General features: G+C 63.9%; 1 protein-coding gene across 50 annotated transcripts in view; it reads right to left on the bottom strand.

Annotated features, from left to right (window-relative positions):
• Positions 1–753: 753 nt before the first annotated feature.
• Positions 754–10517, bottom strand: part of OBSCN (obscurin, cytoskeletal calmodulin and titin-interacting RhoGEF) — a 229285-nt gene continuing 219521 nt past the window's right edge. For all 50 annotated transcript variants that reach the window (XM_027548670.1, XM_027548671.1, XM_027548672.1 and 47 more), the window contains 19 exons: positions 10136–10196; positions 9619–9696; positions 9085–9257; positions 8907–8933; positions 8117–8269; positions 7986–8031; positions 7768–7845; positions 5427–7437; positions 4816–4887; positions 4387–4497; positions 4048–4215; positions 3241–3363; positions 2820–2990; positions 2508–2592; positions 2072–2311; positions 1606–1829; positions 1407–1482; positions 1119–1268; positions 754–1020 (listed from right to left, as the gene is read on the bottom strand). In XM_027548670.1, the coding sequence (XP_027404471.1) occupies positions 843–1020; positions 1119–1268; positions 1407–1482; positions 1606–1829; positions 2072–2311; positions 2508–2592; positions 2820–2990; positions 3241–3363; positions 4048–4215; positions 4387–4497; positions 4816–4887; positions 5427–7437; positions 7768–7845; positions 7986–8031; positions 8117–8269; positions 8907–8933; positions 9085–9257; positions 9619–9696; positions 10136–10196 (4225 nt within the window). In that variant the 3' untranslated portion in view covers positions 754–842. The remainder of the gene's footprint in view (positions 1021–1118; positions 1269–1406; positions 1483–1605; positions 1830–2071; positions 2312–2507; positions 2593–2819; positions 2991–3240; positions 3364–4047; positions 4216–4386; positions 4498–4815; positions 4888–5426; positions 7438–7767; positions 7846–7985; positions 8032–8116; positions 8270–8906; positions 8934–9084; positions 9258–9618; positions 9697–10135; positions 10197–10517) is intronic.

The following is a 10517-nucleotide window of genomic DNA, read 5'->3' as shown; positions in this document are numbered from 1 at the left end:
GCACGATGGTGAAGCCTCTCTGGTCACAGCAGAACCCTGCCAGTCCAAGAAAGCGCAGGGCCTGTGCCCACCTTGGCTCCCTTCCCGCCTTGCCAAGTGAGCCAGTGAGGGGGTGGGGTGGGGGGAGCAGCTGATGTGGCAACGTAAGGTGTCAGTGCCCAGGAGCCAGGTGGCAGCTCACACAGCAGGGGGAAGGGAAAGTTAGTGGCTGGGTGGGGGTGGGGAGGTGTCAGTTCACTTTTGGAAATGTTTGGTTTTTCGATGAGGGCTCTTGGGTCCAAGTAAGAGCTAAGTGGTGGATGTCCAGTGTGCAGACACCGTTCTCTGGAGACGGGGAAAGCGAGGAGGGCTGGATTCGCCAGCCTGTCTCGGTTGCCCGTTCCATGAGACTTGCTGAGAAAAGAGGGCAGTGTCTGCTATCCACCTGCTCCAGCCTGAGCCCCTCACCCCCACACTGCCAGGAACGATGCTGTGGTAGAACAAGCTGGAATCCTGGATACCTGCCCACAGTCATTTCTCTGCAAATTACCTGGGCGTGTGTCCATGTCTGAAGCAACACTGACACAGAAAAAAAAACACACCCACCCGTGAGAGTATGGAGCTGCCTGCACACCGCACTGGCTCAGAGCGCTCTGGTTCTAATGCTGCCTTTGCAGGCACATAGCCCAGGACAGCCCTGCTCTCCCCCAAACACCAGAAAGGTGGCAGGGCCCTCACCCTCTCCGCAACACAAAACAATGAAACAGAGGACACTTCATCGAGTGCTGCTTTTTATTGACGTGTGCGTGCATACGCAGGGAGTCCTGAAAGACCGGGAGGCGGGGCCCTGAAGGGCCAGGGGTTCAGCGCACTTGGGCCAGGTTGTGTTTCTTGTACAGCAGTGCCCGCCTCTTTTCGCGCTCTCGCACAAAGACGCGCAGACCAGTGGTCGGGAAGGTCACCGCCGCGGGCTGGGAGCTGGCTGGGCCCTCCTCCGTCAGCCACGGGCTCTGCAGGCAGCTGGATGCACACGGCCGGACCCTGGAGCACACGGAAGGGCAGCGTTTACCGCGCTCCCCCCGCGACGGGCAGGTTAGCGCACAGGGGCATGGGCCAGGCAGAGCTGTGGAGCTGCTTACCAGGGGTGCACACACAGTGTGCTTCGGAGGAAGGCCACAGCGCCCCCAGACAGCCCGGCATAGCAGCGGCTCAGCTGGATGAGCCCCTTGCGCAGGCCCTTCTGCGTGTCTCGCGTTCCCTCACCGTTCACTGGGTACTCAGCGCTCAACCTGTGTGCGTGGTGGTCACGTGACTGACGTTACCCTCAATGGACGGGAGTCACAGAGACCTGGGGTCACCACCAACAGACTCCAGGCCCGCCCTTCCTTCCTGCCCGCCCACCCCGCAGAGCACACGTGGAGACTCACATGATGAAGGCTGTAACACCTATGGCCCAGATGTCAGTCTGCGCGACAGCGCCCTGGCCCTCCAGGAGCTCCGGAGCTGGGGACGGCACAGGTGGGGGTCACGGGCTGTTTGCGGTAGACGAGGCAGGGGGACAGGACTGGGGCTTGCTCCCGGCACACCCCTCCCCCAGATCAGGCCTGGTGTCTGCGCCCTGCGCACCCATGGTCTCCATGTAGTCCTTGAATCTCTCTGAGGGCAGGACCCTCTCCTGGGCCAAACTCTGGGCGTTTCCGAAGTCGATGACCTTGAGCAGGTTATACTCTGTGACAATCATGTTCTCCGACCTGAGGTCTAGATGCAGGATACCCTGGGCATGCAGGTACTGGGTGGCGCTTAGTATCTGCCACAGATAGTCCTTCACCTCTGATTCCGAGTAGGAGGCCCTGGGGGCAGAGGGCCAGTTAGGGGGCACATGGGGAGGGGCACCCAGGCTCTGTCCACAGCCAGCCCCAGGGCAATCAGGAAGCACCAGCCTTCCCTGTGGGCTTAGGAAGGAGGTCCCAGATCTACTGAGTGACTCTGGTGGGCTGACGGGCGGAGGCGGGGCAAGGAGGTGGGTGAGGAGGCAGACCACAGTGCTCCAGCCAGGTCCTGAGCCTGGAATCCAGGCCAGGGTGGCCCTCACCTCTCGGCCAGACAGGGGAGAAGCTCAGGCCCGGAGCACAGCTCCAAGATGAGGACCAGGTGCCTGGGGCTGAGGTAGGCAGCCTGCAGCTGCGCCAGGTGTGGGTGGCGCAGGCTCTTGAGGGCCTCGTACTCCCGCAGCACAGCAGCCCTGTCCGCGGGGTGGTAGGGCACGATCTTGGCAGCCAGCATGCGCCCACTGGCCTTCTCCCGGCACTGCCGCACCACGCTGAAGCGGCCCCTGGGGAGGAGCGCAGGCCAGGCTGGTGGCTCAGGCCAGACCCCGCCCTCCCCCCCAGTCTGGAGAAGCAAGCCCAGCAGGGAGGTCGGGGAGAGGGTGGCAGACGCTGAGGCAATGTGGACGCAAGTGATCAGAGGGGCGAAAGCACGGGGTTGGGGTGAGAGCGCGAAGAGCCAGCGGGGTGGAGGCCCTGCACCTTCTCATCTGCGTCTGGAAGGCGAAGGTCTGCATGCTGGGCAGGGGCCGGGCCGGCCCCGTGGCACCACTCTCCTCTTCAGAGGCTGTAGGAAGAGGGCAACCCTGCACCGCCATCTCCCCCAGTCTCTTCTCCCATCACCCCTTCCCAACCTGACAGGAAGGCCCTCTTTGAACCCCCAACACTCTGCCCTCTCATTCCTCAGGCTGTTGTGGGTGGGGGGCCTAGTGGGCAGAACGAACCACCTCAAGTGAGTGTGTGACTGGTGGAGGTGGCAAGTGCATTCCCACACAGGCCTGCCCAGGGGCTCACCCAGGCGGCTGGGCCCTCCCAGGAGGACCTGCTCCGAGGGGCTGCTGTAGGGGCCCATGCCCGCCTTGCTGACGCAGGCCGTCCGGAAGGTGTACGCCCCACCCCGAGAAAGCTTTCCTGTGAGGTAGCAGCAGTCAAAGACGTCCGAGGCCAGCGTGCTCCAGCTGCCGCCTGGACCACACGGGAGCGAGTGAGAGGCAGCCCAGCCACGGCCGCCCACTCCCTGTCAGGGTGGAGAGGCCCGACAGGGGCAGAGAGCGGCCAGGCGCATCCCCAGCCCCCTGCCCCCACCCACAGTGACTCTGGGACCCCCCAGCAGGGGCGGGTTCAGGAGCGGCCCCACACCTCCCCCAGGAGCTATGGATTCAGGAGCGGCCCCACACCTCCCACAGGAGGGGCGGGTTCGGGAGTGGCCCCATACCTTCCAGGCTGCACTGCACAATGTACGTCACAGGGCCGTATGACTCCACAGGCTTCCAGACCAGCAGCACCCCGTCCGCATGTACCTCCCCAATGTCCGGCCGTGGCGAGGAAGAGGGGCGCTCTGCAGGGCCCACAGTCAGCAGTCCGGGGTGGGCCTGCAGGACCTCTCCATGGAAGCTCTGAGCCCCAGCCAGCCTGCCTCATCCTCCTCACCCTACTATCAGGCCCACCCGCCCCTGGTCCAGTTCTCTCGGGGTCCTCTCCAAGGCTGACTGGTAGGAAGAGCCCAGTGCCTCTCCTATGAGGGGCCTTGGGAGGTGTCTGCCCTGCCCAACCCCACCAGGCTCCCCTCCCACTAGTGCCCACCCAGGAGCCCCATGGAATGGCCCCTGCTCACAGCCCCCCACCAACCCTAGGCTCTAGTCAGGGGGGCCTCTGCTTTGCCAGACTGTGGTGCAGGGCAGGTAGGGGCTGGGGATCAGGTCAGAGGTCTGAAAGCTAGGCTCGCAGCCTCTGCTTTGGGTCTCCCAGAAACACACCCTGGTGCTGTGTTCTGAGAGCATGGTTGGACTGTAATAGAGATACAAAAAGGGAAGTCACCGCCTCCTGCACTACTGGAGAGACAGGGAGGTACTGTGGGAATGCAAGGAGGAGAGCCCCCAAAGAGGGGTCAGGGAGGGAGCCTGGCCAGCTGTGTCACCCTCTCCCACGTCCCCTCCCAATGCCTCCAGACCCTGGTAGGGCCAGGCTGTGGGTGCCCGGGCGCTGAGCCTCACGTTACCTGGGCCCTTCACGGCCGACCCACCTGCCTTCCGGAGGATGGCCGTAGTGGCCGCCGTCCCCAGCGCATTGCTCACACTGCACGTGTACATGCCGAGGTCCTCAGCAGTCACCACCAGGATGGTCAAAAGCTGGAAGTTCTTGAGCGTAGAGGAGATGAGGAGGCGGCTGCTGCTCTCAAGAAGAGCCCCATCTGCAGCAGCAGAGAGTGAGCCTCAAGATAAGCTCCCAGCAGGTGCCCTGCCTAGGGGTCACGCCCAGGACCCACACCCTCTTGAACCTCAGTTTCCGTCTATACAGTGAGAGGAATGCCCGGAAGGAGTACCCTGCCTCCCTGGCCCTCAGCCTCAGGAGACCTCTTTACCTTTACTCCAGGTGGCCTGTGCAGCTGGTTGGGCCACCACCTGGCAGGCCAGAGTCACAGACTGGCCCAGAACCACCGTCTCATCCGAGAGCTCCCTTAGGAACGACGGTGCTGGGGAACGGAGGGGACGTGAGCCTTCAGAGGTGGCCTTAGGCCTGAGAGCAAGGCCCGACCCCCACTGCAGGGATACAGGAGATGAGCCCCATCCCCACCCGGCTCATCTCCAACACCAGCGCCTCCTCCAGGAAGGCTTCCAGGACTGCCGGCTCCTGACTGCAGGGGCACCAGAGTCCCCCCGTGTGCACTTGAGCCCCTGTGGATGTGAGCTCCCCCTCGCCACCCTGCACTGGTCTTGACAGGGTTCCCCTTCCCCACAGTCAGGTCCCTTGGGCTGCAGTGAGGGGCCTCGCCTCTGGGCAGTGTACCCACCTCGGTCCTTGCTCTTCAGGCGGAAGGAAGCAAGGCCTGCCTTCTTCCGGGGAGGACTCTCCTTCTCCAGACCTGCAGTAAGGAAGTGGCCACGAGAGGGAGGTCATACTCTGGGGGCCTGGCTTCTCTGGGAGCATGAGGGGAAGGCTCTGGGGATCCCCATGTGGCAGAAAAGCCCAGTCCCAGGGGGTCTTATTGGCGATGAGCTAAATCCACGGCAGAGGGCACCACCCCTCCCTACCCCATGTGTCAGCCACTGCAGGCAGCTAGGCCAGCAGCTCAGGGGCCACCGGGCCAGCTGAGGGCTCTGGGATCAGGATCAAGGAGGGCCGGGCCAGTTCCTATCTCCGTGGGGGTGTAACTGCAGCTGCATTACCGCTGGGCTTCAGATGCACATGGGGAGGGACTGGAGGCCGCAAAGGTGACCTCAGAAACAAGCCAATGTGTCCTGGGAGGTGTGGGCAGCACCGGGTCAGGGAAGGAGCATAGGATGGGGGGCTTCCTGCATCACCCAGGAGAGCTCTGGAGCTATCCTTTTGGCCAAGGAGCCCCACAGTGCAGAGCGGGAAACATGGATGTGCCCAGTTCCAGGGTAGGGTAGGGGTAGTAACCTTCAGGCCTGCCCCTCAGGAGGCGGGAGATGTGGGCTACCGAGGCCTTCACCCTCTGGCGTAGCCCCAGCTCTGTGGGCTCCTCCAGAAGTGAGTGCCTTCCAGGGAAGTGGAAGAGACTGCCCGAAGGGGGTGACCACTTGCGCTTCCTGCCGCCGGCAGCTTTCCCGAGCAGGGCCTCCATGTCCTCTGGCTCCTCTGTGATCTCCAGGCTGGCTGGCCAGGGCCACGCAGCCTCTGGGAGCTCAGCCAGCTCCTCCCCAGCCTCAGACTCAGGGGAGGATGGACGCTCTGGCTCCACCGGCTTGGGGATCTTCCTAAAGATCATGAACTCAAATGGGAGATACTTGATGTCATACAGATCAGACAGATTGAGGTAGGCAGGATCCACCTCTGAGATGTCCAGGGACACGGTGTCTGCTGCTTCTGGGTCCCTGGACAGGTCCTGGATCTGTACGAGCGACACCTGAGAGCCCCCACCGATGTCTTCCCACGAGCTCAGCTCCTGGGAGGCCCTCCGGAGGGTTCCGTCGCCCTCGGGTGCAGGCGCTGTGCTGGCCTGGGGCGGTGGGCTCTCGGTCGCTGCCTCATCCTGCTCCTCCGAGGACTGAGAGACGGCCCAGGTCATCTTGGCCCACATGGGGCCCTGCCCCAGCATGCCACCGGCGTCCCCCCCAAAGGCAAAGGTACCGTAGCCCGCCACCCCTGCGTAGCCCCCACGGCACCCCAGGGAGAACTTCCGTGTGGTCGCCTGCTCCTGAGGCCGCTGTAGGCTGGGTGACGACGGGGACAGGTCCTCTGTCTCCTGGACCAGGCCTTCAGCATCCAGGGAGGGGCTAGGCTCCGTGCCCATCTGGGAGGCTGGCTCTGGGGGTCTGGGTGATCCAGGCCTCTTGGTGAGAGGGACGGCCTTCAGCCCGCTCTGAGAGTCTACCTGGGGGCTCGCTTGGGCAGGGGGCAGACACGCCTGTGGCTTTCCTGGGAAGGAAGGGCTAGGGGATGACAAGAGGGCCTCTGTGCAGGGCCCTGAAGGGAAGGAGCCAGAAGGTTGTGGTGCCAAGGACGCAGGGGGGACAGTATCCTGGGGGGCCGGGACCCACTGGGGCTTAGAGAAAGGGGCAGCCTGCCCTCCACAGCGGTCCTGGGACGACTCCTGTGGCTGAATGGAGCACCCATCACTACTGGCGGAGGGCAGTCTCAGCCCCCGCGGGGTCCCCTCTGGATGCTCCTTCTCCCTGGCACGTGCACCTCCTCCAGGCGTGCCCTCTCCTTGGGCATCCTGAGGACTCAGGGGAGCCGGAGCGGGACACTGCCCCTTGCTGCAGGCCTTGGTGGAGGAACTGGCAGTGTTTGGTGGGTCACGGTCCCGGGAGTGGCTGGAGCCAGAGGCCTCCTGGGTGCTTGCTCTGGGCATCTGCACGGCCGTCTCCAAGGAGGCTGCTGTGGCCTGCTGGGCAGCCTGCTCTTCCATGGCAGCCGCCTCCTCCAGTGCCCGGTGCTCCAGCAGTGGCTCTCGAAGTCCCGGCAGGACGCCCGAGAAGTAGCCACCCTTGAGAAGGTGCCGCCGGCGGGCAGGGTGCCGCCTGCCCCCTGTGGACGGGCCCCCGAGCTCTGGGCCTTCGCCCACCTGCTGGTAGAATAGGCTCCGGATGATGCTCTGCCGGGGCACACAACCCAGGGCCGCTGCTGGCTCCTCGCCCTGCAGCGATGCAGGCAGAGCCGAGGCTGCAGCAGGTGGACAGGCCTCGGCCTCCTCAGGCAGGCTGGCCGAAGGCCTCAGGAAGCCCCGGGGGTGCAGCAGTGGGGAGTGGGTCACCGGGGAGGATGGCAGCGACTTGGCCCGGGCGAACGGGGCCAACTCGTTGTCGGAGGAGGAGGAGCTGCTGGAGGAGGCGCTGGCGTCGCCACGCAGATGCCGGGCAATCCCGAGGGATGGGCTATCGGGCGGGCCCTGGAGCAGCTCTGGGATGGAACGCATCACCAGGATGGACTTGTAGCTCATCAGGGAGCGCTGGGGGCGTGGAGGACAGGGGCCTGTCAGCAGGGGACCCGCTGCCTTCCCAGGCCAGAGGGGATCTCAGGAAACAGTGGGCCTTAAAACACATGGTCCCCAGGGTTCTGTCATCTTGTCCCCACCTTGGCAGAAATGTTGCATGCTGCCCCGCCTCACCCCGCTGGCTCAGGGAGCAAAGACTTGAAATGAAGGGTGCCCGGCCCCACTCCCTTGCTCTGCAGACCCAGAAGGGACACAGAGCCAGCCCTCTGGGCCTCATTTCCCTCTCTGGCCTCCGGCCGCTTCTGCACCCAGCCCCTCACCCCTCCATGAGGCAGTGCAGCCCACCTGCCAGCGACTGCGGGCCAGGAGGAACTTCAGCTGCTTGGTGTTGATGAAGTGGGCCTCCTCCGCGGGCACAGACTTCTGGGGGCGCCCAGGTGAGAGAGCCACGTTGCGGGTGGGGGGAGCCCCCGGGGCACCCTGCAGCCCAGGCAGGCCCCCACTCCTCTTGGCCTCACTCTCCCTCCCTCTGAGCCAGGCCAGCCCATGTTCAGCCTACTTACCCGGAACCAGGGGTGGGCGAGGCACTTGGCAGCACTGGGCCGAGCCCTGGGTGGGGGAGGAAGGTCCAGGTCAGGCCAAGAGGTCAGCTGGTCACTGAGGCAGGCGCAGGACCTCAGATGTATATACTCACCCCACAGCCTTCTGCAGAGCAGCCTTGATAAAGTCCTGGGCGTCCTCACTGAGGTGGGTGGCCATGGGGTTACTCCAGGACACCCGCCCTTCCAGGACATTCAGAAGGGTTGCTCGGTCACTCTCTCCAGCAAATGGGGATGAACAGGTCAGGCTGGAAGCAGAAACATGGCTAGCCTTCAGCTGTGACCTGAATTTCTGGGCCCATGGGAGGCAGGTTGCCAGGACAGGGGTCTCATGGGGATGTAGTGACTGGGGGCCCCCAGCCCTGACTGGAGATGCCTCCTGACACCTCTCGACTTCAGCCCTGAGAATCCCAGCATGCGTCTCAGATTTGCTCAGAGATCTAGCTTGGAGCTGGGATCCAGGCTAAGCCTGGAGTGGGTATCTGGTCTTAGGCTGGGGTGAGGATCCAGTCTTGGCCTGGGATAAGGGATCAAGCGTCATCTTGAGTGGGCACCGGGACTTAGCCTGAGACAGTGAATCCAGGCTCAGTCTACACCACTGATGCCCTCGGGGCAGCAACAGCTGGGACCCTTTAGGGGAAGAGCTCCGTGCTCTGCCCCATGACCTAGCAGAGGTCCTCTGTGACAGGGTGTGAGTGAGCAGTGCTTGGCAGAAACCCCATATCAGAACTGGCTGACGGCATGTTCCCAACATAGCTGCCCCCTGGGTCTTGCGTCTCTGAGCTAAGGAGCAGTCAGCGATTCAACAGCTTCCCGTTGGCCTGCTGAGGAGGGGTCTGGGCTGGTTTTAGAAGAGAGAGCTGACAGGAGCAGGGGTCTGCTCACCTGAGGTAGGTGATGACCCCCATGGCCCTGCAGAACAAAATCACAGCCGTGAGTCTCTCCAGACCTGGTCCGATGAGAAGGAGGAGGCAGAGGGCGGGCGGGCCCACCCCCCCCAACCCCTACCCTCACCCACCCCACCCCCACCCCTACCCTCACCCACCCCCACCCACCCACTCACCAGATGTCGGAAGCCTCGTTCACGGGGGTCTGTTCGATGATCTCGGGGGCCACAAACTCAGGGGAGCCGTACTTGCTGTACTGTGGCTCTCCCGGGGTGATTTTTTGGGCAAAGCCAAAATCACAGATTTTAATGTCTTCCCGAGCAGGATGCACCATCAGGATGTTGGGGGGCTGTCAGGCAGAGTCGGGAGTGGCTGAGCACACCTTGAGGAAGGAACCCCCAGGGCTCCCAGGCCTGGGGAGGACACTCAGGGGTCTCTGAGGGGCTGCCCCCGCAGGAGGGTGAGGCCAGCATGAGGCCACAGGCAGCCCCGGGAGCAGGTTTTGGCGCCCTTGGGGATAGCTTCTGCTCCATCAGAGCTGCCCCCCACCTGAAGGTGAAGGGGCTGCTATAAGGCGGTGAGCTCCCTGTCCCCAGAGATGAGGAAGCCCTCAGAGGGAACTGGGAGTGTTGGGCCTTCTCGCCCTCAGCCCTAGGCCCCAGGCTTCCAGCAGCTCCTCCCTGGGCTCGGGGCAGCAGGGAGCCACGTACCTTTATGTCCAGGTGAAGGATGCCTTGACCGTGCAGGTACTGCAGCCCCTCCACCAGCTGCTGGATGTAGATCTTGACCTGTGGCAGAGCTGGTGCTCAGCCAGCCTCCAGAACCCCTCTCCTCACCTCCCTGCCTGCTCCCACCAACAGGACCTCCACTTCCTTCCAGATCTGAGCCTGGGGGTTGGGGGGCTCCTGCAGGACAGGTTCCACGCAAAGCCCCAGGGAGCCCTGTAGCTGGGAGATTCCTCTGGGCACCCAGGTGGATGGGTTTGGGTGTGTGGAGCAGCTTGAGCAAAGCGGGAAGGGGCCAGGGGAGCAGGCAAGGGCTGGGTGGCTCGGTCAGTGCCGTCGGGGGTGGAGAAGCAGGGAGACCCGGCCAGCCGACAGGAGCTGAAGCAGCCCGTGAGGGTCTCTGAGGGGGAGTGCTCTGTTGGGAAGCTAGTCTGAGGGACAGGAGGCCTGGCCAGGCCCACGCGCAGCCCTGCGCCCGGGTGGGCAGCCGGGCAGCAGTCACCTCGGCCTCGGTCACCACACTCTTCTTGAACAGGCGGTCTAGCAGCTCTTCCGACGAACACCTGGGAGTCCGTCAAGGAAAGCTCTAGGCTCTGGAACCCTCGAAGCCTCGCGCCGCCTGGGGGCAGTCTTATCTCCAGGTGGGGGTGGGGGCTATGCTGGGGAGGCTGGTGCTTGCAGTTGAGGAGGATGGGAGGGACAAAGCCCCCCAAGTAGAGGGACAGAGGACAGTGGGAGGCAGCAGAGTGGGAGTGGCATGCCACCTCCCCCCCGACCCCGACTCCTGCAGGGGATGCTGACGGGGTGTGGGGGTGTGGTAGGCATACAGGACCCAGGATGGGTCGGGTGGGGCGTGTGCCCCTCCCTGGAGCGTGTGTTGGCAT

Source organism: Bos indicus x Bos taurus, chromosome 7 (assembly GCF_003369695.1).
Source record: "Bos indicus x Bos taurus breed Angus x Brahman F1 hybrid chromosome 7, Bos_hybrid_MaternalHap_v2.0, whole genome shotgun sequence".
NCBI lineage: Eukaryota > Metazoa > Chordata > Mammalia > Artiodactyla > Bovidae > Bos > Bos indicus x Bos taurus.
Note: the sequence above shows the minus strand (reverse complement) of the source record. Positions and strands in the feature narration are given on the sequence as shown.